Source organism: Quercus robur, chromosome 4, assembly GCF_932294415.1.
Source record: "Quercus robur chromosome 4, dhQueRobu3.1, whole genome shotgun sequence".
NCBI lineage: Eukaryota > Viridiplantae > Streptophyta > Magnoliopsida > Fagales > Fagaceae > Quercus > Quercus robur.
In genome coordinates this window covers 74,742,281-74,767,491 of record NC_065537.1, presented here as the reverse complement: position 1 = coordinate 74,767,491, position 25,211 = coordinate 74,742,281, and the positions used below count along the sequence as shown (strand labels likewise).

The 25,211-nt window shown below is 32.5% G+C and overlaps 2 protein-coding genes across 4 annotated transcripts; one reads left to right on the top strand and one right to left on the bottom strand.

Annotated features, from left to right (window-relative positions):
- The first annotated feature begins 3,390 nt into the window (after positions 1–3,390).
- LOC126723736 (crossover junction endonuclease MUS81) lies at positions 3,391–15,652 on the top strand. 2 transcript variants are annotated; one of them, XM_050427526.1, is made up of 16 exons: positions 3,391–3,708; positions 6,362–6,450; positions 6,567–6,645; positions 6,730–6,816; positions 6,913–7,038; positions 7,602–7,784; positions 7,818–7,860; positions 9,285–9,486; positions 9,563–9,675; positions 10,140–10,288; positions 11,166–11,223; positions 12,151–12,309; positions 13,833–13,912; positions 14,077–14,314; positions 14,870–14,956; positions 15,193–15,652. In XM_050427526.1, exons 1-16 carry the CDS (start codon positions 3,512–3,514, stop codon positions 15,295–15,297), a joined length of 1,995 nt encoding a protein of 664 aa, XP_050283483.1. In that variant the 5' UTR covers positions 3,391–3,511; the 3' UTR covers positions 15,298–15,652. The 2 variants fall into 2 exon arrangements, with proteins under 2 accessions (XP_050283483.1, XP_050283482.1); XM_050427525.1 differs by having other exon boundaries at positions 7,602–7,860.
- Positions 15,653–16,491: 839 nt separating this feature from the next.
- LOC126723731 (probable inactive purple acid phosphatase 27) lies at positions 16,492–24,100 on the bottom strand. 2 transcript variants are annotated; one of them, XM_050427519.1, is made up of 13 exons: positions 23,541–24,099; positions 23,331–23,418; positions 20,733–20,999; positions 20,342–20,450; positions 19,874–19,988; positions 19,325–19,457; positions 18,805–18,992; positions 18,245–18,431; positions 18,053–18,120; positions 17,554–17,644; positions 17,273–17,461; positions 17,005–17,091; positions 16,492–16,795 (listed from the first exon to the last, which is right to left on the bottom strand). In XM_050427519.1, exons 1-13 carry the CDS (start codon positions 23,891–23,893, stop codon positions 16,739–16,741), a joined length of 1,932 nt encoding a protein of 643 aa, XP_050283476.1. In that variant the 5' UTR covers positions 23,894–24,099; the 3' UTR covers positions 16,492–16,738. The 2 variants fall into 2 exon arrangements, 1 of the variants encoding a protein (XP_050283476.1); XR_007654439.1 differs by lacking the exon at positions 17,554–17,644 and having other exon boundaries at positions 16,737–16,795; positions 23,541–24,100.
- Between the last annotated feature and the right edge of the window lie 1,111 nt (positions 24,101–25,211).

The window sequence follows — 25,211 nt, the reverse complement described above, 5'->3', positions numbered from 1 at the left end:
CCAATTCAATTCTCATTTAGGCAAGAAAAGGGAAGGAATGAAACGCTATGTAGCACAAAAGAATTCTGTGGCAAATGTGTTGTTGATTCCCCTTTACAGGTAAACTGGATAATATTTTGGTTTCTTGGGTGGTCTATTTTGTTCCCCTACATGCAGAACTTTTGAAATATATAATTTTTTGGTTAGGGGGACTACAAATGGGAATGAATTTATGTGTAAACAGGAGCTTATTGATGCAGCTGAAGCTAGTGAGCTTTCTTGGTCGCCAATTGGCTAAAAAAACCATTTAAACATCTCTTGGCACATTTATGATGTCCAACATAAGAAAGTTTTAATTGACATTTTAGACACTAATGATTAATGAGGCATGCCCAACAAAAGATCAGATGTATTGGAGCAATATTTAAGCATGTCCATGTTGAAGACCAACATGACTATAAACAAAAATGTCTGCACCCCAAGAAAGCTATGTTCTCTATCTGGAAACCACAGGTTGGAATTCACCAGGCATCAAAACTGAAAAGACACTGGTTGGAATTCACATGAATTATTTTGATCTAATTACAATTGGCTCGATAGGATAATAGGGAACATCATTTATCCATCTGTTCCTATAGGGGAAATACTTGTTATACACACCTCGTTGCACATGCATTTTTTAAGATTTACACAGGTGAAAATTGCACTAAAAACGGGACAAAAATCAAAATTTTAAAATACTATTTTGATCTCTAAATTTTGTAGAAAGTTTGTTTTTATCCCTTAATTTTAAAATGTTTGTTTTTCGTCCATAAATTATGTAAGGTTCATTTTTTTTTAAACAATTACAAATGTTTTGCTTTCTTAAACTTTACCCAAAATTTATTTTTTGTCCCTAAACTTTGAAAAAATGTTATGTTTTCATCCCTATTTTTTTGTCTTTAAGTTTAAATTCTAAAAAAAAAAAATTCTTTACAAAGTTTAAGTATGAAAAATAACTTTTTAAAGTTTAGAAACAAAAACAAACTTTTGGTATAGTTTAAGTGAGTAATTTTAGGCCCACACATTATTTCACTACTTTGATGTGGCAGATTGTGAGTGGTTGTCTATCACTTACACATAAATCTACCATATTTTCTTTACCACTCATGCTCTTCCACGTTACAGTTGTGACAAAAAGTTGTAAGAAAATTTGTGACACTAGATTTTCTCATTTTGCATCCGTTTGGGAAGAGCTGAAAAATTCAACTTATCTACATTTTTAACTTATTTTTAATAATATTTATAGGTCCTATTGCGTTTGTGATATTATTCATGGGTCTCACTATACTATTCAACTTATTTTTTAGATTTTCAACAAAAAGTTTTTAATTTCAGCTAAATAAGTTGTGTTTGAAGGGACACTTTAAAGACTAAAATAATATTTTACTTAAAAAATAATCGACCACCCAACTAGCTCCTGCCACATCATCCAACAAAAAAAAAAGGGAAGGTCAAAATCGTCATTTTGACTCATAACTCTCCCAGAATCAAAAAGAAAAACATGGCGCCATAATTCCACACTTCTTCTTCTTCTAAACAAAAACCCTAAAAAACCCAATTTCCGTAAATTCTCTCTGACACACAAATTCAATCAATCAATCAATCGATCAAAAGAAATTCGAAAATGGAGAATCAAGATAGACGCGTGTTGTGCTTAGAGAACTCGGAGCTGGCGGCGTACCTATTGAGCAAAAGGCAAGAACTCTCTGATAAACCCAAAGGGATCACGGAGAACGTTGACGCTACACTCTCCAAAGCTTACTCCAATATCTGCAACTCCAAAACCCATATCCAAACCCTCAAAGACTTATTTTGATCTGATGACAATTGGTTTGATAGGATAATAGGGAACATCATTTATTCATCTGTTCCTGTAGGGGAAATACTTGTTATAGAGACCTCGTTGCACATACATTTTGTAAGATTTACACACGTGAAAATTGCATTGAAAACGAGACAAAAAACAAAAGGTTAAAATACTATTTTGGTCTCTAAATTTTGCAAAAAAATTGTTTTTATCCCTTAATTTTAAAATGTTCGTTTTTTGTCCATAAATTATGTAAAGTTCATTTTTTTTTGTAAACAATTACAAATGTTTTGCTTTCCTAAACTTTACCCAAAATTTATTTTTTGTCCCTAAACTTTGAAAAAATGTTATCTTTTCATTCCTATTTTTTGTCTTAAGTTTAAATTATTAAAAAAAAAAAAAGTTTTTACGAAGTTTAAGTATGAAAAATAAATTTTTAAAGTTTAGAAACAAAAACAAACTTTTGGTATGGTTTAAGCGAGTAATTTTAGGCCCACACATTATTTCATTACTTTGTATTACAACTTTGATATGGCAGATTATGAGTGGTTGTCTATCAGTTACACATAGATCTACCATATTTTCTTTACCACTCATGCTTTTCCACGTTGCAGTTGTGGTAAAAAGTTGTAAGAAAATTTGTGGCTCTAGATTTTCTCATTTTGCATCCGTTTGGGATGAGCTGAAAAATTTAACTTATCTACATTTTTAGCTTATTTTTACTACTATTTATGGGTCTAACTGCATTTTTGATATTATTCATAGGTCCACTATACTATTCAACTTATTTTTTAACTTATTTTCTAGACTTTTAACAAAAAATTTTCAATTTCAGCTAAATAAGCTAGTTCCGAAAGGGATACTTTAATGCTCCGTTTGGGAGTTCATAAGGGAAAGAAATGGAATGGAATGATCATAAGGGAATGGAAAAGAAATGGAATGTATTTAAGTATGAAAAAGGAATGAAAAAGAATGGAATGAAATGGAATTAAGTAACTTTAATTGGATGTTTTAAAATAAAGGAATAGAAAAGAATAAAATGTAAGTAATCTTGTTTGGGAGTAACATAGAGAGAATAAAATGAAATCATTTTATAACAATATTATTATTAGACCCCTATTTTAAAATAAAGAATTGAATATACAAGGGTATTTTGGGAATTTTAGTAAAAAAATCATTAAATTTAATTCCATTCCATCTTATTCCTCCCAATTTTAGAGGGAATGAAAATTTGAAGTTCTAAGGGAATCGAGAGGAACGAGTGTTCTCTCTTACCTATTCCATTCTCTCTTACTTAAATTCCCAAATAAAGGAATGAACTTTTTATTCCCTCTATTAAAACTCCCAAACAAGAGAAGGGAAAAATATTATAAAATAATTATTTTCATCAATTTCATTTCTTCTTCCAAAACGAAGCCTAAAGATTAAAATAGTATTTTACTTAAAAAATAATCGACCACCCAACCAGCTCTTGCCACATCATCCAAAAAAAATAAAAAAAGGAAGAAGGTCAAAATCGTCATTTTGACTCATAACTCTTCCAAAATCAAAAAGAAAAACATGGCGCCATAATTCCACACTTCTTCTTCTTCTAAACAAAAACCCTAAAAAACCCAATTTCCGTAAATTCTCTCTGACACACAAATTCAATCAATCAATCAATCGATCAAAAGAAATTCGAAAATGGAGAATCAAGATAGACGCGTGTTGTGCTTAGAGAACTCGGAGCTGGCGGCGTACCTATTGAGCAAAAGGCAAGAACTCGCTGATAAACCCAAAGGGATCACGGAGAACGTCGACGCTACACTCTCCAAAGCTTACTCCAATATCTGCAACTCCAAAACCCATATCCAAACCCTCAAAGACTTGTCTCAAGTCAAGTACGCTTTCTTTCTCTCTCCATTTCCACGAAAGTTTTGATCTTGAAATCGCATTTTCTTTTTCTGTGAGTAAATTGAGAATTTGGGGATTTATTTATTTATATTTTTGTGTGGGTAAATTAAGAATTGTTGTTGTTGTGTGTACACATTCATGGGAATTTGTATTGGGTTTTCTAAGAAAATTTTGATACTGAAATTAGGAAAACTGTGTTTTGAGTTTAAAATGAGCGTTTTTAAAAAAAGCTACGAGGAGTTGTGGTTGTAAAACAGAGTTTCGGGTTTAAAAATGCCCTTTTAAGCTCCCAAAACGGCTAACCAAACGGACCCAAGAATGTGGAAAATATTTGCTTTTGATTGCTGAATAGTTAGTTTTTCCTGGCAAAGAAGTTAACTTTTGCAGGTGTTTTTTTTTTTAAAAATTTCCGAGGACTAATTGAAGACACATTATGGATTATTGTGTTGATGAGGATGTTGGATTGATGAGTATATAGAATGAATTTCTGTTTGTTTATACATGGAATGTAGCTCTTGAGTTTCCAGGAATGTTCTGTGCTTGAAATGGCATTTCCTTTTTTGTTTCCTGTTGTGAGTAAAGTGGGAATTGGGGGATTTAATTTGATAAGGCCGTGATTGTGTTCAACGGTATTGGGTTTAATTTGTATTGGGTTTTCTAGAAAAAAGACTTTAATTTGAAATTTTGGTTTCTTTTGCTTCAATTGAAATTCTGTTTGTTTCCACTGAATGTAGCTCTCAAGTTTCCCGGAAAGTTCTGAGCTTGAAATGGCATTGTTTTAGGTGAATAAATTGAGAATTGGGGGATTTAATTTGATAAGGTTGTGTTTGAAATGACATTTTCTTTTTTCTCTCTTCTTTAAAATGAGAAAATGAGAGGAGTTGCGGTTGAGTTTAAAATGAGAAAATTTGATAAGGTTGTGTTTGAAATGTGTTTTGAGTTTAAAATGAGAGGAGTTGTGGTTGCAAAACAAAGTTTTGGATTTTAAAAATGCTCTTTTAAGCTTTTAAAATGCATAACAAAACGGACCCAAGAATGTGGAATATTTTTTTAATTTTAATTTTTAATTTTTTGTTTTTTAATTGCTGAATAGTGAGTTTTTCCTGGCAAAGAAGTTAACTATTGCAGATGCTTTTTTTCTTTATCTTTTTTTATTTTTTTATTTATAATTTCCTAGAACCAATTGAAGACACATTATGAATTATAGTGTTGATCAGGGTGTTGGATTCATAAGTATATAGAATGAATTTCTGTTTGTTTGTACACAGAATGTAGCTCTCAAGTTTCTAGGAAAGTTTGTGCTTGAAATGGCATTTCCTTTTTTTTTTTTTTTTTTTTTTTTGTTTTTTGTTGTGAGTAAAGTGAGAATTGGGGGATTTAGTTTGTTTGTTTTTTGGTGTGCATTCATGACAATTTGTATTGGGTTTTCTAGAAAAACTTAAGTTTGAATTTGGTTTCTTTTGCTTGAAATGAATTTCTGTTTGTTTCTTCTGAATGTAGCTCTCGAGTTTTCCAGGAAAGTTCTGATCTTGAAATGGCATTTTTTTAGGTGAGTAAATTGAGAATTGGGGGATTTAATTTGATAAGGTTGTGTTTCTGTTTGAAGTTTGTGTGTGTATTTGTGGAAAGTTTGTCTTGGCTTTTCTAGGAAAATTTTATGCTTGGTTTTTTCTTTTTATTCATTTGGGTAAAGTTGAGAATTGGGGATTTAATTTGTTAATACTGTGTTTGTTTTTGAATGCCCAAATCATGCTGTCATGGGAATTTGTATTAAGTTTTATAGTAAAAATTTTAGCTTGACTTCGGTTTCTTTTTTTCTTTGGGTAAATTAAGAATGTGGGAATTATTTGTTTTTGATTGCTCAATATCCAGCAATGGAAATTAAGTAAAATTTTCTTTATTGAGTACAAATTTGGGAAATTAATGGCTGTAAGGTTTCTTTTTTCCAACAGTAAAATTTTCTGGTGAAGAAGTTAACTTTTGCTGGTTTTTATTTTTATTTTTAGCTTTGCTTATAATTTCCCAGAGCCAATTGAAGATACATGATCGATCGTAGTGTAAATTAGACCATTGGATTCATAAGTAAATAGAATGAATAAATCTAGGGACACAATTTTGTCCACAACTTGTTTAGGTGGCAGGTTGTGAGTAGTGGAAAAATACAGTGATGTAAGTGGTGGGTTCATGTGAAATTGATTGTTCACCACTCACAATTTGCCATATCAATAAGTTGTGGAAATAGTTGTGTCTGTTGCTAAATTGAAATAGAATTACATTTTTGTTGGGAGTATTTGTCCAGGGTTTTGTTTTTCCTCTTTAAAACGAAAATGACATGAAGGGCTTAGATTTTTACTACAAAAGTTTCTGTTTAGTTCTGAATTTTCTTTGACTTTGGTTGTTGAGAAAATGTGAGAAACGGAAAAGACAGAAAGTTTTTGTCTTGGAATGTTTGGGGAAAAAGATAGAAAGAAATACCTCCACTTCAGAAAGTCCTATAGTATTTGTCCAATCACATTTTGATTTTTTATTATGAGCTTAAAGAATGATATAATGTTTCAAAAGCTTGTTTCATTTTTTTTTTAATTAAAATTTTTAATTTTTAATTTTTAATTTTATGGAATGATTCAAATTGTGCTATAGGGGTGTGGGAAAATGGATCCTAAAACTTATGCAAGGGTTCTTTGAGACTGGTTCAGGCAGTTCTGAACCGGAAGACTTGGCAGGAAAAGGTAGTTTTTGGCTGATGCTTGGAATTTCAGAATTTTTTTTTTTTTTTTTAATTTTATTTTATGTCATTGATGTACTTGGAAAAGTTAATTGATACTCCTATTCAATTCTCATTTAGGCAAGAAAAAGAAAGGAATGAAACGCTATGTACCACAAAAGAATTCTGTGGCATATGCGTTGTTGATTACCCTTCACAGGTAAACTGGATAATATTTTGGTTTTTTTGGGTCTATTTTTTTCCCCTTGATACAGAATTTTTGAAATGTGTACTTTTTTGTTAGGGGTACTACAAATGGGAATGAATTTATGCGTAAACAGGAGCTTATTGATGCGGCTGAAGCTAGTGGGCTTTCTCGGGTGCCAATTGGGTATGTTCATAGTTGTTTTCTGATTTTGTTAAATATTTGTGTTTAGGTGGTTTTGGAGGGTGCAATTGACGTTTACGGGACTGGTCTTGTTCTTAGGCCAGAAAAGGGAAAAGGGAAACCTGCACAATTTGGAAGTTCCACAAGAGATTGGTATACGGGATGGAGCTGCATGAAGTCATTGATAACCAAGGGATTAGTTGCAAAATCAAGTTGCCCTGCAAAGTAAGATCTTCATTTGCACATTTCGTATCTCTTTTTAATATGTGTATCTTTCATTAGTTATTGTATGTGGATTTTTTTATTCCTTATTGAATGACATGCCTTGTGTAAAAGCATTCTCCTCTATTGTTTGTTTAGAAGCAATTTAGTAGGGCATAGAGATATTCTAATTTAGTGGTAGCACTCATCAATGAATTTATGCATGCTAAGTATTATTTGTTATATTATTGGATATGTCCAGTGACTCTAAAAACTTTCTTGTTGCTGCATTAGTAGAAAATTTTCCCCCAGTGCTCCGTCTACTAGCACAATGATTATGATTCTATCTTAAGGTGGAAGATAATTGTTACCAGTTTGACTTGTGTTAATTCAAGATGAGAGTTATGGTATAACTTAAATTGTTTCAAATCATATAAATATTATATACGCAAGCAGTTATTTTGTCAACCCAAAAAAATGTCATTTAACTCCTGAGTCACAATCTTAGTTGGGAATTCTGCAGATGTGAATTTTTTACGTGCTGTTTTTGGCAGACACTGGTGAGTCGTGACCTAGTTATTTTGCAGGTACATGCTAACGCAAGAAGGTCAGGAAGCAGCACGTGAATGTCTCATGAGATCTGGTTTGGTTAATCCAGCAGAGAACTTGGCTAATGCAGAAGTTTATTCCGATCAGGGTGCACATACACCAGATATTGATTTTACTCCCCCTGAGAAAGAAGTGCCATCCACATCTACTGGTTTGAGTAGGCGTAGGAAATCAACATCTACTGGTTTGAGTAGGCGTAGGAAATCAATGGATGTTCCACTTGAATCACTTGAGAGGGTATATTCAAATTACTTTTTAAATGGTTACTTGTACTGTGAGGTTAAATAATTGTATACTAAGAAGTTATCCCCACATTCAATTTTCCTTTTTCCTCCCTTGTTTGGTTTAAATTATACACACACACACACACATATATATATATATATATATATATATATATGAAAACACTCTTCCTAAACTTTTCCCTGAAGCCTCTGCCCTCAGTCTCTTTTGACTGCCAGTTATTACTTTCAATCTGGTTGAGATTTTATAGCCCATGATATCCTACATGTCATTAATGAGGATGGATATCTTTTTTGAGTTTATAAGAGTCAGAATTTCATTTAACTGCTGTTATTTAGTCAAAGATATTGTTACTTCTGCTAGATATGGTTATGATTTGCTTGATCTGCACCAGACAGACTATACAAGTTAGCCAATAAACCAGTAACCTTGGGACTCACTTTTTCAGGACAGCAATCAGGAAATTGTCATCTTTGATTGCGAAAAAGAATTAAGATTGCTAGAATGGACTTATATTTTTATTTATTAGAAGAGTAATGAAGACTTATATTTTGAAGGGCCAACATGTTATCCATAGTTACAACAATAACAACTGTCCCAAAATTTTGGGGGTCGGCTATGGATCCTTAATAGACTAGTCAGGGTCAGCCACATGTATTCTTTTCTATCTAAAGTCATACTCTTTGTCACCTATTTAATTGACATGTCATTTTTTACTACTATTAATGTTGTTTTATCACTTTTATGTCCTCTACCTTTTTTCGTACCCTTGGCTTGAATAAATTTACTATTCTCCACTAGTGTGTTAATTACTCTCCTTTGTTCATGATGCTGTCACCCATAGTTAAATTTGATCAATTAATCACTAGTAACTAGAATAAACACGACAAAATTTTAGTTTCCTATCAGTCTAATTATAGATCAAGTGGAACATTCATTTCCTAACTAGAAGAACAAAATTAAGATAACCCCCTTTGTTGGTGGGTTTGAGCTCTAGATTGGTGTTATACATTCTTTTGTTGCTTTGAGTGTAAATTCTGTAGGCATATGTATGTAAAATTATTTGTTTTAGAGCATAATATCAACTCACACCTTATATATGCATTTTAGCGAGAAAAGTCTATATATAATATCTTTCTTCCTGTTATTTGGTTTGTAATCTGCTTGTGTCTGTGTATTTTTGCAAAGACAAACACCTGCTTCAGTTTGTTACTTGCTTCTTGTTCTGTTCTTTTTTGTTTAACCTTTTTTTCCCTTTCATTTTTAAACATCACATTGGACATGATATTTATGCAATAGTTATAAATATGAAAGGTCAATATAATCCTCTTGTGGTAATGTCATTTTTCTGTTGACTTGTTGTATTATTACTAGTTTTTTTAATATATTTTTTCTTGTTCAAATTTCCAACACTATAGTTTATGCGCATGGGTTACTCTAAGGAACAAGTTCTTGCTGCTTTTGCTGAAGTTTCAGAGAGTTCTCAGAAGGAGATCTCATCACTCTGGCCAGCAGTTTTATGTCGTCTTCGAGAGGATCAAGTTTATGGTTTGCATTCTGGGTCCCAATCTGTAAGAGAGGATTGTCATGCAATGTCAAATGCTTACACTAATTCAAATGGTAATAAACTTCATCTTATATGTTAATGGATGATACTGAGTTTTTTATCTTGATAAAGAACTTTATAAATTCCCAGGTCAAGGTGAGGGTAGACTGATTGAGTCTTCTCATGATGGTGGACATATGCCAGAGTTCTATTCTTCTGTTACTGCACCGAACTCTTTTACCTTGAGAGCTTGCTCATTATCAGTAAGTGTGCATATGCTTGAGAAAATGATGCTTTGTTTTGCAAATTTCTCTCTTCTTTGTCTCAAAAACCCTTTTTTTTTTCAAAAAAGAAAAGGCAGTTGAGGATCCTCTTCAGCTTAGGGCCTACTTCTTGCTTATGAGATGCCAATGCATGGGTGTCAAGATGTTTTGGTTCAATGATTTGAACCATCTCTTAGAAATTTTTTCAAATCTTGATATCACACGTTAAAATAGGATTGTGAAATCAAATTTTCCCATTTTGTCGGTTCCAAGTTACACTATGAGAGGAACTATGGTTAGATGGTGATGATTTCTGTTTAGATATGCAATCTGCATGTGCAGAACATAGTGTGCTTTAAGAAACAGACTGCCCAAGTTTTAACTTTGCAGTATTGTTGAACTTATTTACTTATAGATTGTGCAAATTATTAATAATGTAATGCTCATTGTCTTGCTGAGTTTAGGATCAACCTTTGCAAAAGTCAAGGACAGATGGTTTGAAAGTAAATATGAATTCTTTAAGCATGCCACCTTTAAGCTTTGGGGAGAGATTTGAGGATGCATATGAAGTGGTCTTGATATTGGATGATCGAGAACAATTTGCCACTCAGGGGTCAGTGAACTTGATGTTTTGAGGATATCTGTTATGCGGTCTTGGAATTGGTTATTGTTTTTCCTAAGGCATTAAATATTATTTATTTATTTAGACTTCAAGGGGTTGCATAATTGATTGGGGACCATGCCTCATGAAGTGGAGGTTACTAATTTGAATCTCACCTTGGCCCTCCCATTGGGGCGAAAATTCACTTATAAAAAAAATATTTTTTAGACATAAGATGAGTGAGGTTTGTTTGCACGCGGGTGAGTGATATATGTTTGCTCACTTTTTTCAATAGTTACTACTATTCCTTGTAGGCAATTTAATTTTCTTCTACCATTGTTTTCTATTAAACAATCTTTTCTTTTCTTTTCTTTTTTTTTCTTTTTTTTTTCCTCATTTATAGACTGGAATACAATATATTGAGAATAAATTAGACCCTCATATAAAGGCTTGAAAATCCATTTGCTTAAATTTTAACTTGGAATCTTTGTAAATATTTATCATTTTCTTTACTGATTCACTCCCTAATCTGGGGTAATGCAAGTAATTTATCGAACTTGCCCTGTAAATGTAGTTGGAGAAAACTTCTTTCATGAAAATACATGATTGAACCCATGACCTTACCTTCTACCCCTTCTTTATGGAGGAGGAGATGCCGTTAGGTCCAAAAAAACAATTCTATTTTTTTTTTGGAGTGGGGGAGGGTTTGTTACCATAAATTTGTAATTTGTGATGTTGTTTACCGTAACTTTGTAATTTGTGGTATTGTTGTCTTTTGTTCTTATTGTATTGTCTTGTGTTGTTTGTAATGATTGACTCTGATTCTTATCTTACCTATAAAAAAAAATGATTGACTCTAATGAAGATAATATATTTTGGATGCTTTTAGATCGCGGTCTAGGAGAATTATTGAGAATATTTGTAGTCAATACAAAATCAAAATAGAGGTGAGTTCTCATGAATCTTCTATCTATTAGCTCTCAATTCCTCTTTTAATATTCAAGGGCATTGATACTGTTTCCCTTGTCATTGTTTGATGTGTATAATGGAAAATAATGTTAAAAACACATCACCTTTTAGTGAACCTATATACATATGCATAACCATATATACATGTGTACACATACACATGCACACACATCTATGAATATAATTCATTTATTATACCTTTTCAACTAATATTTTATCTTTTTTTGATACATTTGCTTGGTAGTGATTCTAGACCAACACTAGTAAGGAGTGCTTTCATGATTCAATGGCTTAGTGGAGGTCTTTGTAGTTATTTGCTGACTTTCAATGGAGAGTAATTCCTCAGTTAGAACTTTCACATGATATTGTAGTCAGTAGGTGATGTGATTTCTAAGCAATTATCCATTGTTATGGCTTGAAACCTCATCTAAGGCGATATTAGCATTAACATGGCGTCAAAGAATGCTTTATTAAACAGTCTTGGAGAACTATCACACTTTAGAAAATGAATTAAAGTTTTGGGATTTTTCCCTAAACCTATGATCTCCTTTGACAGTCCTCCCGCAATCCTATCTCAGTGTCTGCCCAAAATATGTGATTAAAATGTAGGGCACATTAGTTTACAGGTGCCTTTGATCTATGGCTTCGTGTTGGTGATTATAAAGGTTTTCGATAATTCATACACTGATACACTTACATATGTACATGTAGGATATAAAACAAGTTTGCTTATCTACACATACATTTGAGGTTTTTTGTAACCATATGAATCTGTTATATATATATATATTTATATTCTTAGCCTGCATCGATTTTTGAGATTTGTTAATCAGTTCTCCAGATTTTGACAGGTTTCTTTTGTTCAACTAAATACTAACAATGATATAAATATTTTCTCTTCGCAGGTTAGGCGGTTACCAGTTGGTGATGGGATCTGGATAGCTCACCATAAATATCTTGATAGTGAATATGTACTTGATTTTATTGTTGAGAGGAAGAAAGTTGATGATTTACGCAGCTCAATCAGGGATAATCGCTATAAGGATCAAAAATTAAGGCTTCGGGTACTAATTCATATTCAAATAACTCAGTGCTTTGTCTTTCATTGTTGAAGTTTCTCAGCAGTTAGGATATTGTTTTTGTTTTTTGGTAGCATACTTATACATACATATATTGTTGTTCCTCTTTTTAGTGTCACAAATTTTGCTGTCGTGATTTGTTGTGGGCATTCTTAAAAAAACTAGACCATTTAAGTTCTTTTGTTAAGTTATGTGAGAATTAGGATTTTTCCTAGTTTAGTCTCTATCAGTCAGTACAGGAAGAGTGTTTTTTTTTTTTTTTTTTGGGGGGGGGGGGGGGGGGGGGGGGTTGGTGTGGGGATTTATAACATAAAGCACAAACTATTAGAAAGATATGTCTCAAAATGAGCTAAAATAGTGATAAAATCTTCCCCCTTATTTTTTTTTGGCTCCCCCCCCCCCCCCCCCCCCCCCCCCCCCTCCCCCTCCACACACACACATTTTTTTCTTTTTAAATGTAAGAGTTCCTACTTTAATCTATATCAATTAGAAAGCATTTCACTTTCACCCCTTAGCTAATGAAAATCAAATTATTTAGGGTTCTTCCAAAATATATGAAATTTGTATCAGAATATAGAGATATAATCTAATGCATTCCATTCCATTGGATTGATTAAACTCTGAATATGTGACATCTTAGTTAGATGATTTACTGTTTGGAATGTGATTGGAGGATAAAGAACTGGTTTTATTAAGGAAATGAAAGTTACCGATAAAATGGAACGTCCTTCCCCAGTTCTTAGAAGTCATGAGAGTTGAATTTTAGATTTTTACTTTTCTGCTCATCTTAGCACAACCCTTTTTTGCATTTTTTCCATGAAATATTTATTTATTTATATAAAAGAGGCACCCCCTTCCCTTATAAGAGCAGGGAGGATGATGTTGTCATGATCCATTGGGTGCATGGCTTATTGGTTGTACTCAGTGCACAAGACTCCCATTTTTGTGGCTGCGCAAGTTATTACTAATAAAAATTTTTAAAGATGAAAAAGATGTGAAAGTCATAAATTATGTATTTAAGGGCTGAAGAGAAGCCGTGAGAAATAGAAAGGTAGCCATGGCATCATCTATATTAAACCCCACACACACACATATACACGTGTGATTTTGTGTAGATATGCATATATTTTGTGAACTGGAGGGTAATATTTCTTGGTCAAGATTTTGCTTTTTGTATCAAATATCGTACATGGTATCACCTCATTTAAAATTTTAAATGACATGGTACCACATATATCTTTAGATTTGTAAAGTTTAAATGTGTATCATGAAATGGACTCTCTACATTTAATTTGAAATGCAAAGGATCCTGGTCCAGATAATTGTATATGTAGGTTTTGTTTCCCTGTGGAAGAATTTTCTGTCATTGTTTAGGAAGAAGTTGACTTTTGTTAGAATGATAGAAATGATGCAAATATGCTGTTCTGCCTCATTATCATCTTGTTATTTTCTATGCCATTGATTTATATCATCCTAATATTTTTGGACATGAAATTGCATATTGTAAGAGGTGTGGACTTAAGAAGCTGATTTATGTTGTGGAGGGCGACCCAAATTCTTCTGAAGCTGCTGAAAGCATCAAAACAGCGTAAGCATTTTTCTAAAAATCTGTTTCATCTAAGTTGACAAGGAAACTTTGAGGCATCAGTTCAGGCAAATCACCCCACTTCCAATGCCTTTATTGTGTGTTAATGAATTTAGAGAATTACTTTATTTTTTGTCTTTTCAACCTTTTAATCCTGCACTGGGCAGTTGTTTTACAACAGAGATTCTGGAGGGATTTGATGTGCAGAGAACAAGTGGTTTGGCTGATACTTTAAAGAAGTATGGTCATCTTACCCAAGCAATATTGCAATACTACAAATCAGTGCTGCCTGAGGATCATTCTAAATGCACTGGAGTATGTCCTCCTTTTGATGAATTTGTCAAAAGGTGTCAAGACCTGGATAAAATGACGGTCAGCGATGTATTTGCCATTCAGCTCATGCAGGTATGATTTGCTTCCATTTTGAGGAAATATTTGTCTTATGAAAATCTTGCAGTCATTTGAGCCAATACATTAGCTGCTTCTTCTTTCCTTCTTTTTTTTTTTTTTTTTTTTGTGTGGTTTTTTTGGGGGGATAAATTACATATACAACATCTTAATACTGTTATCAATGGTTTTAGTGAACATTAAGCCCATGATTTTCTGGTTATATCTTCTGTTGCATTTGTAGAAACATCTGGCTCCATGCCTACACAAAAATTGCGCACTTTTACTTGGAGATATAAAACTGCCCTTTAATTTTGGTCTTTTTATTTCTGGAAGCATTCTTTTCCTTGATGTATTGGAACCTTAAGTTTGTTCTGAATTGTTTTAGCAATTTAGAACCGTAGAAAATGGTGAATGTGGTTTACACCTGTTGCACACCTGGGTTCTTTTACCTACAAGTCTAAAACCCTGAATACATACTTCAAGTAATTTACTTGAATTTAAATAAAGAATTGTCTGTCTTGATCAGGTGAATAACTGTGATGGTTATATCCTTAAAAAATTTGAATGCAGGTCCCACAAGTTACAGAGGAGATTGCTGTTGCTGTTTTAGATTTGTACCCAACCCTTTTATCTCTTGCCCGTGCCTACTCTCTTCTTGTGAGTTCTCTTTTCCTTGGTTTGAAATTTATATTAGGAAGTCAATGATTGCTTATTTGAAAGCATTTGGCATTTGGGATAGTGAAAAGGGTAAAACCACAATTACTGTTTTTTACCTGTCTCAACTTTGCTTCAGTTATTTGTGCTCAAGGACTGTGTTTGCCAAGAAGATACTTTATTTGGTAATTTTTCCATAATTCATCTCACTTTGGGTTCTACTATCTGTATTTCGCTAGGAGGGCAACACAGGTGCACAAGAGGAGATGCTTAGGAGGCAGAGTAACAATGTGATCAATGCAGTTGCTAGTAGGAATATATTTCAGTTAGTTTGGGGCAACTAACTAATTTAAGTTTCCTTAAGGGGTTAAACAAGGATGAAGCTTGATTCGATGAAAGCAAAAGCAATCTGCTTCATTGGTTGAAGTTAACCTTCATGTTTTGCAATGTAAATGAGATGCACAGCTTGTGTATGCATGTAGAAAAGCTTTTGATGCTAACCAGTGTTCTTTTCAACTAGTATAGTCAATGTTACAACTGCATATTGATGTAGTACCATAGAAAAGCCTTTGATGATAGGACTTGGACTTTTAGAATATTTTTATAAGCAAATCAATCTTGTTCATATCGTTTAGCATACAATTAGTATAGTTACAGCTGCACATTGATGGATTAACTTAACTAGTTCTGTTTTCATTTTGGGCCAGTTTTGCCTTAACCAGTTGGAACTCCAATGTCTCTTAGAGGTAGTTCAAGTGAGAGTTATTCGTTTGTGGCAAATAGTTCTGTTTTCATATTAAGAGGCACTTCAATGGTAATCAAGCCTTCTGATTAATTTTTTGACTCCATCATGGTCAACTAGGAAATAATTGCTTGTTTGAACTCATTTTTCCCACTGAGGTGGCAATTAAATTTTGTTGCAGAAGAGGAAACTTAGTCCACTATTTGCTTTGTTAATCCTTGGAAGTTGTTCGATGTTGAATTATTTTCTTCACTGAAACACACTGCCAAATTAGGAAAGCATACGGTTCAACCGTTTAAGACGATGCTAGATTCTTCAATTCCAGTATTTAAATGCTTACACACATAAGGTATCATTGATGCTCTTCAAGACCTCTCCGAGGTTATTGCTCCCCTTCTTCCAGAGTTAAAGACTGCCCTTAATTCTGTCTTGTTGGATTTTTTTTTTTTTTTTTTTTTTGGAGAGATGTAAACTTTTTGCCTCATAACTTGGCCCGTTGGGCTGTTAGTTGTAACTCAGATGGGCCCATTGCCATCTTCTCTCTTTCTCTAAGATTAAGATGGATTGGGTTCATCCTCTGTATATTTTTTTCTCTAATATGTCATCTCAATGTTAGCTCTTAGAATAAAAGCTTCTTCATATTGAATTTGAGTTAATGTCTGGATTTCTATTATGTTGGAAGTCAATGTAATCAAGTAGTGACTACTATGTTTTTTGAAGGGAAAATGTTAAAATTTTCATTACTGAGAAATATAAGTTACATCTAAAAACAATTGATAAAATAAGAACAAAGAATAATCCTCAAAGTGGCGACTACTATTATTCAGCCAAAAAAAAAAAAAAAAAAACAGAGTAGCCGCTACTATTTTCTCTTGACCTTCTATACATCTTTTATTTTTTGATGTAAAACCTTCTACCCATCAAATCATTATATTTGGACAAAATAAATCAAGTGACATTTGTAAATAACTATAAAAAGAAATCATCCAACGATCCATGGTGGAGGGAGGAGGTCCTTGTCTCCCTCTCTTTTCGAGTTACCTTCACCTTTTAATGATGCGAAAACTGTCCCCAACTTTCTTTGTATTTGAATTTACAAACTGCAAAATTACAGGAGTTGAGTGAGGCAACTTTAATAAATCTAACCCAAAGAAAAAAGCAGAATATACACAATTACTAGTTGGTAAAGAAGAAAAAGTTCATACTCGGTAGCTTTCCAAAACTCTTAACTAATGTTCTCTCTTTTCAAATAAAATAGCTCTCTTTTTCCATTTTCAGGTGGATTTCAGAATTGTTCATGCAAGCTTACCTCTAATTTTATCTCTTTCTTTGTTGCATGCGCTCTTAGATAACCATACTCAGAAATCCTTGATAAACTCCATTTATTTGCTCGTACCTATGGGCAAAAATACGTTCACTTAGCTATCATGTGCATGTGCGTGCGTGCACACACATATAATGTTTGTGTTTGTTATTAATGTCATATATTTTGTTTATAGATAGTCTCAAACCCGGACCCGGAAAAAAGAGGACACACATATAATAGAAAATGGAGAAAGAGATTGATATCTGCTTACATCATTTGTGAACTTATCCAAGGAAAAGCCAGCCATTCCAATCACTGCATGCACAGGGGCACTATAATTGCTGTGGTCATATGTGTCAATCCCATTTCTATCTTTTGTAGGCATGGCCTTGCATTCTTGTTGGTAAATCGAGCAAGTTCTCTCATAATTATGAATGTGGCCAAAGAATGCCAAATCAACCTGGTTCAAAGCAACCAAAAATACCCATTTTCATACCTTGACCTAGCTAGTTAAGCTAACAAAGGATTAATAGATAGGCCAAAGGAGCTTACCTTGTTTGCTAATAGTAATGGTTCTACTTCCTTAACAAATTTATTATCAACGCCCATGAATGCATTTAAAGAAGAATACATAGGTCTATGCCTGCAATTTTTAAATGTTTCATTTTATTAGGACAAAAATAAATCATATTCCACCATCATAGTTGAACATCCCTCTCTTTGATCATTGTCACCACTTGATCATAAATAAAGCTAATATTTGATCATAGTGCAAGAACATTGCAATATTGTCACTGTTAATTTCTTTTAAATTACATTGTCTTAGAAAACTATTTTTGATCAGCAGAGTCTGGTATCATCAGGTAGAAATAATGAGAATCACAGATTGAAATACATAAGTTGGGCCCGAATCTAAAGGAATTTCCTATTGCAAACATGCACAAGCCACAAAAAGTGAACAAACAAAGATGCACAAATGCTAAAATTACACCTTCAAGAATGAAAAAATTTAATTTGAAAAACATTGTTGCTACATGTAAGATTCACTTACCCTGTGAAAATCAACCAAGGGGTTCTTGATCGATCAACTGAAGCCATGTCCTTCGTCATCCATTGATACTGAAAGATACAGTATGTCCATTACATATATGTAAAAGAAGGTGATATCAAATTAGATTTAAAAAAAAAAAAAAAAAACTCTATACATGGAATATAAAAGACATAAGCATTTGATTCATCTAACCTGCTCAGAATTTGGTGACCAATTGTGCTCTGTAGAAATCACAGTGAAGTGAATACTTCCTTGATCTATGGAATACCATGGCTTATCCTTTGCTGGGGTTGGCATGGGAAAATAAGTTTCATAAGGAACTCCACATTCTCCTCCTGAGTCAGGAGTAATATACACAGATCCTGAGAATATGTAATCCCTGAAAAAGAGAAGAAAATTTTATATGCACATATGCACGTACCTTACATGTATTTTGTTTCTGATTTCTTTAGGGTTTTAAAATAGTATGTCATGATAAATCAATGCGTGTAGTTCACATTTGAGGGAGTTATGAGGCCTATATGGTGAGTTGGAGATGCAGAGCTGAAAATAAAAATATGCCCATTGTCTAACAATTTGTCTATAATTTTTGAGCCTCTTAAAGAGATTGTAGAATTTACTTAAACCTTAATCCCATTGATAGTGTTTGCATGTATTATTATCAAGAATGACAAGTGACATGCTTATTCAAGTATGTATATGTAGATGATTTTAAGCCAAAAAAGAAGTATATATTTTGGTGATAAGGATACCTCTCATGGTTTCCAATTGCAGTCATGTAAGAAACTCGCGATGCCACATGGCTTATTTGGTGAAGAAAAAAGTCCCATTCTACTAAAAAGCCCGTGGCATAGCTTATATCTCCAATGTGAAAGACTGAGTCTATGTTGTTTGAATTCACTTCATCTGCAATGGCATTAATCACTGAGAGGGATCCTGGCTGTGTCACAAGATTAAAAAAAAAGGGGGTTAGTACATGACTACATGAGCCTTATTGATAATATTAATAAGTTTGTATTATATTCAATAGGTTTGTGTTGCTAGAAGTATCAATTTTCAAATTCAAGTTAAAATCAAAGTAAAAGTGTGAATTTGTTATCATGCGTGGTTGTTTTATTTGAATTAATGCAAGCTTGATCATACATGAATGAACAATGTATAGCAAGGTACGTAATTTCTGAGAACTTAGTTAATTTACAGGACTTTGATCTAGACAAGATTCTCAAAATAAATTTTGGAGTGTTGTGTTTTGCAATAGCAAATGCATCCTACCTGAATGTAGTGCTCAACAGAAGGATCACGAGGAGCCTTTCCCATATCACCGTATGCTACAAATTTGAGTTCATCGGATCCTCCAGCAGGTGGAGTTCGAAATTGAATTTGTTCACTCCAACCAGCTGAATCACTGTATACAATATAAATGATCACTACACATATTATATATATATATATATGCTTTTTTTTTGTTAGTTTTGCTGTAGTAATGCCATACAATGAGATTTTTCTTAATTTTTTTTTTCTCTCAATCACTATATAAATTTGATAGATATAATAAGATTTTAACCTATAACACATTTTATATTTATTATCGTCTGACCAAGACATCGATGGATCTTAATTTTATGGACCCATTGATAATGTGGCCTATGCATTATGTGTGCATGTTTATTTGAAAATGATATGGAAATTATGTCGGGCATTATTTTACAGTATACAAGCCAAGTGATGGAATAACATTTTCTAAATTCAATAATAATTTGAAGTAAGAATAGCATTTTCCTAGTAAAGATTATAACTATTTGAAGTAAAAGTATTCTTAACCTTCCATATCTGTACCAAAAGGTACTTGAAGGTTTGAGTTCTGTCATCACTGCGGAATGAATGAATCCAGGGTCATGCCACCCAAAGTCCTTTGCTGGACTTGGTAAATCTGAAGCTATTAATTTCACAACATAACACACACAGTGTCAGTAGAAGATGTTGGTAAGAAAATGGTACAATATGACTTTCAACCATCCTATTTATATTTGAAAAACTCTATGCAACTTCCATGGCGCATTTCTGACTTTCTGTGTGTGCATTTCTGACTCCCTACGTTTGCATGGAAGTTAAAGCATTGCTATAGTAGCACTGTTGCCTTTGGAATTTTAGTTTTAGATTAAAAGGAAGCAATCATGTTTACAAATAATGTATAGAGAATAAGATATAAAGAGTTGAAAACTTGAAATCCTAATTTTGGGGACAAAAGGGAAGAAAAGAAGAAGAACAAAAGTAGGTTGAGGAACTTACTACACATATTATCTTGTGAAAATGTAGTTACTTCTGATAACTTTGTTTTTCCATCCTTATATTGAACTTGTTGAGGTTCCTTATCCCCACTCACCCATGTTAATCTCATCTGTATGCACAAAAAAAGTCACTTAAAGTGTTAAAATTAGAATAATGATCACATGGATATGAAAATTTGTTAATTGAGTTAAAGAAGCTGTTCTTATATCTAAAACTCAATTTTGTAATTAAGAGTATAGTCTCATTGCAAGATAATAACTATATATTATTGTGTTTTAACTTTTAAGTAGGTTTTCCTAATGTTTCTCAAAAAAGAAAAAAAAAAGAAAAAAAGTAGGTTTCCTAATTCATATATCAAATAATGATAATTATACTATATATGGTTGCTTACCGAAGTTCCAGTTGAATCTACACTTGAGATATGTCCATATAAAGGCTTCTTTGGATTGGCAAAACTGATAGGGCCTGACCTACTTAGAACGCAAGGGGTGCCAAATCCCCCACCAAACAACAGGAATTCAATGTCGGTTCTGATGTTAATAACATGAAATGTTAACGTACCACTACAAGTCCTCACTACACATTTACCCTTGTCATATTTCTTGCATTCCTGCTTCTTGCAACTGAGATAGTCAGGATCGTTACTCATGTACATTGCCTGCAATTTTAATATAAACATATGCATAATGTTAGGATTTGATATGCATAAATGTTAATGTACCACTGCATGTCCTCACTACACATTTACCCTATACATAATTTGAGTTCAAGAAAGCAATAAGAACATGGGAGATCATAGAAAATCAATGATTAATTAATAACATTTAAGACCAAAAAGTAAACAAGTCAATTAAAGACAACAATGGAGACTAAAAGAGAAAGTGACAAAGTTGAAAAGTCTATAACAAATGAATTTCACCACCATATTTTTTGGGTTTGACTTATCTCTAGTACTTTTTTAATTGAAATTTCCTTTTGTTTTAATGACAAATTGTCATATTATCTACTAACTAAATAAAAGGGTGGAGATAAAACCCACTACCACTTACTATTGTATATTTAAAACAAAAGGACATGTTCAGTTAAAAAAGTACTAGAAGTAAGTCAAACTCATATTTTTTTAGTTATCTATTGTAACTTCTTTCCTCAACTCCACTTCTCTCTCTCTCTCTCTCTCTCCTTGTACATTCATTAAGAGACCTAGCATTTGGGATATCACCCATGCAAGTTGCAATCCTACCTTGGTAAGGAAAAAAATTAGCTTCAAATAAGTTTAGAACCATTTTCCTCCAAACCACTGTGTGATAATTTAAGAGACAATCTATATGTAGTTTTAGTCATATGAATTTTTAAATGGATTATGTGACCTGTTTAAATAATGTACATAAATAGTTTTAAAACTCTAAACTAATTTGGAGCTAAATCTTGTCCTACTAAATGTGAAGTGTGTAACCTATGAGCTTAACAAAATTGCACTTGCTACAATTATTACTGATTTTAGGTGGAAAATTGTTACTGTTTTTAACTTGTGCTCTTATTATTAGAATTATTTTTTTGCGTATCAATAAAACTAATAACAACTTGTCACTTTGAATGTGTTATGAAATATGTTGTGGATGATTACATGTACATTCTAGAAAAGGAGAGGGAAAGGAAATGTACACTCCAGAAATGCCTTTGCCGCTGGAAATAATTAAGAGCAAACCTTAGAAGCAAGTGAACGACGTATTTATGACCATTACGCCATGCATTGTCTGCTAACTAATTTCCAATGTCTCCACTTTGATATCAGCCACCCTTTTGTCACTTGAACATAATGACATTTAGACGTGACTTTTTTAGTTACGTTATAAATGTGACCACCTGTGCCGTTTTTATATGATGCTCCTACTTCTTGACCAATTTAATTTCATTCATTAACAAAAAAAAAAAAAAAAAAAAACAAAAAACAGATATATTTTGTTGTATGATTACAAGGTAGCACCAATATTAAGGAATGAGAGAAGGGTAATGATGCTCTAAGAGCATTAGTTTAGAAAATATTTTTTAAAATTTTTTATGGATAAAGAAAAAAGTAATTATTATTATTTTTTTTTACAGTTTTTTAATATTTCGCATAAAAGTGGTATTAAAACTTTTTTAAATAGTCTATTAGTAAATATCTAAGGACACTCATTGGTGGATTCATAAATACTGAGATGATTATATGGTCAAGAATGGAATATGTTTGGTATTTAGGTTTTGTGAGTTAGTTGTTGTGCATACATGAAACATTAATAATTGTTTTCAAATTTATACATATTGAAGTCTATTAATACTTTCCAAAATTATCCCATTTATATGTAATGTCTTATGAGTAATTGAAATTCTTAGGTATTTCTGGAGTACAGAGAATAGTATTCTCTCTTCTCATATTCATGGTGGTATCTACTCATTAAATTCATGGTGGGGTTCACCATAAATGTGAGAGGAGAGAGCACCATTTCTCTGTGCTTCGAGAATACCTAAGAATTTTCCATGTTTTACTACTTAAAAAAAAAAAAAAATGTAATGGTAGATATAAAACTTGAAAATCATCTATAGTAACAAAATACTAGCTTAGTGATGACATTTGTAAATATTTGATATTTCATTTAATTAGTAATATATGCGGACTCAATCTAAAAAATTGTGTCCTCAAATTTGAAACTAACAAATAAAAATTTATTCACTTATAATTAACATGTGGGTAATAATGAAAAGAATAAAATTTCAATAAAACTTTAGTTGGAGCATCACACAAAACTTGAGGATCTACATTGTATAATTGTACAGATAAGACATGCTGTTGATGCTTTTTATTTTTATTTAAAAGTAATATATATATATATATATATATATATATATATATATATATATACTTGGAATAAAAATAACTCTTGAAGAAACAAAGATACAAGTAGCATTAGCTGGATTTTATTTTAAGACTACTGTTGTGTTTAGTGTTTACCTTAACAGGATAATGGCAGAGTAGAGGAAGTGAGCTAAGATCACCAGTTTGTGCATAAAGAATCTCATTTAATGGACAATTTTCAACACTGCATGTGTAAGGAAAAGAGATCCAAGAAAAGAGGGGGGGGGGGGGGGGTGTTAAAAAAAGCTAAACATAGTCTAATACATACTTACAAATGAAATAAAGTTATTTAACTTTTATTCTTACTTAGAATGAGAAGGCGAAATCATGGCGACCCAATCATGCTCTGAGGGAAGCAAAGCTCCATTGACAGTAACATTGACATATTCTTCATCTGAAAGGTTGGAACTCAAACTAACATTCACTTGGAGATAAGGGCTTCGATTGGGGCACTCCCTCAACGTTCTTCTATTTAGTAAGCGGAACTCGGATATGGCAGTGTAATGATGGTGCATGGCTGTGGAGTTTATAAGTGAAGGGTGCAATGACCAAGATAAAGAAAGAGAAGAACCAAGAAAGAAAATGAGTAGTGAGAAGAATACTCTGAAAACCCAAGAAAAACTACAAGGTTCCATGAGAGAAGTGCAAGGAAAAACCATGTTTGGAAGGATAGAAAAAATATTGCAATTCTAAGAGAGAATATAAAGGTCATGACTTGTGAATTGTGATAATTGGATAAGCATTTTTTCCCCTTCTTTTTTGTGCCACCGTTTCTTTCTAGGACGTTGATGCTTGGAATGTCTGAATTTGGTTGATAAGTTTGATAAAAATTAATTTTTGGTAGATAAGAATAATAATGGAGATGGAGAATTATATGGTCCAATACAGCAAGCGATGCATATATAATTGGACCAATTCAATAATACTGGTTTCTTGGCGTAACATCTTTGATTGCGTTGATACTTGAAACTACTTCCATTTCGTCTTGTTCACCTTTTGTGAATTTTGTTTTGTTTTGGTGGTTACCCCATCTTTTGCCTTATTTCAAGTTCATCATAAATTCACTCTTTTACCAAAAATAAAAAATAAATTCACTCTTCCATTATAGATTGTCCCAAAATTTGTTTCCAATCTAGAAGTAAGATTCTACTAATGTATACTAGCTTTCTTAATGTAAAATTGCTTTATTAAATGATTACCTCTTAAGTCTTACCTGTTTCTCAAAAAAAAAAAAAAAAAAAAAAAAGTCTTACCTTTCTAGCATAGTTATTAAATAAGTGATATTAATTAGTAATATTATAAATTTTATTAAATACGTCTTAAATAAGTCTTTACTCTAGGATTTCTATAAATGCGTATTCCTCATTCTCACATGAATCGTGAGTTTTACCATGAATTTAATTGGTGAGATTATATATGTTTTTTGATAATCTTAGTGAGATTATATATGAAAGAGAGAGTACATATTTATGATACTCCCAAAGGAATCTATAATTTTCCTTCTAAGAAGATACGGAGTATTTATTTATTATTATGTATTGAGGTGCTTTCACATTAGTTTGTAAACTTTTTATAGTAAAAATCTGTATTAGTATTTTTAGCATTTTTCTTATAAAATTCAATATAATAATTGGGCAAGCAATGATATTGTAGGAAGGCTTTAGCAACCTCTTGTTGGGTAGGAGAGAGAAAGACATTAAGATACCGAAAAAAGATAAAGACTTCGTAGTTCCCACATGGGTTCTAGCATTTTCCCTTCCCACAATATCATTCTTGTGCATTCTCAAAATTCTTGTTCAAGAACAAAGAAAGTTTTCATATCCATTTAATTAATTACCTAATGTTTTCGCTAGATTTCTATAAGGGTAGTGTTAAAGAGTGCTCTAAGAATACATGTTAAAGATTAAACCTCCTATTGAAAATTTTTCTTCTTCTTCTTCTTTCGGTGTACCGTGACTTTATAGATAAAATCTCAAC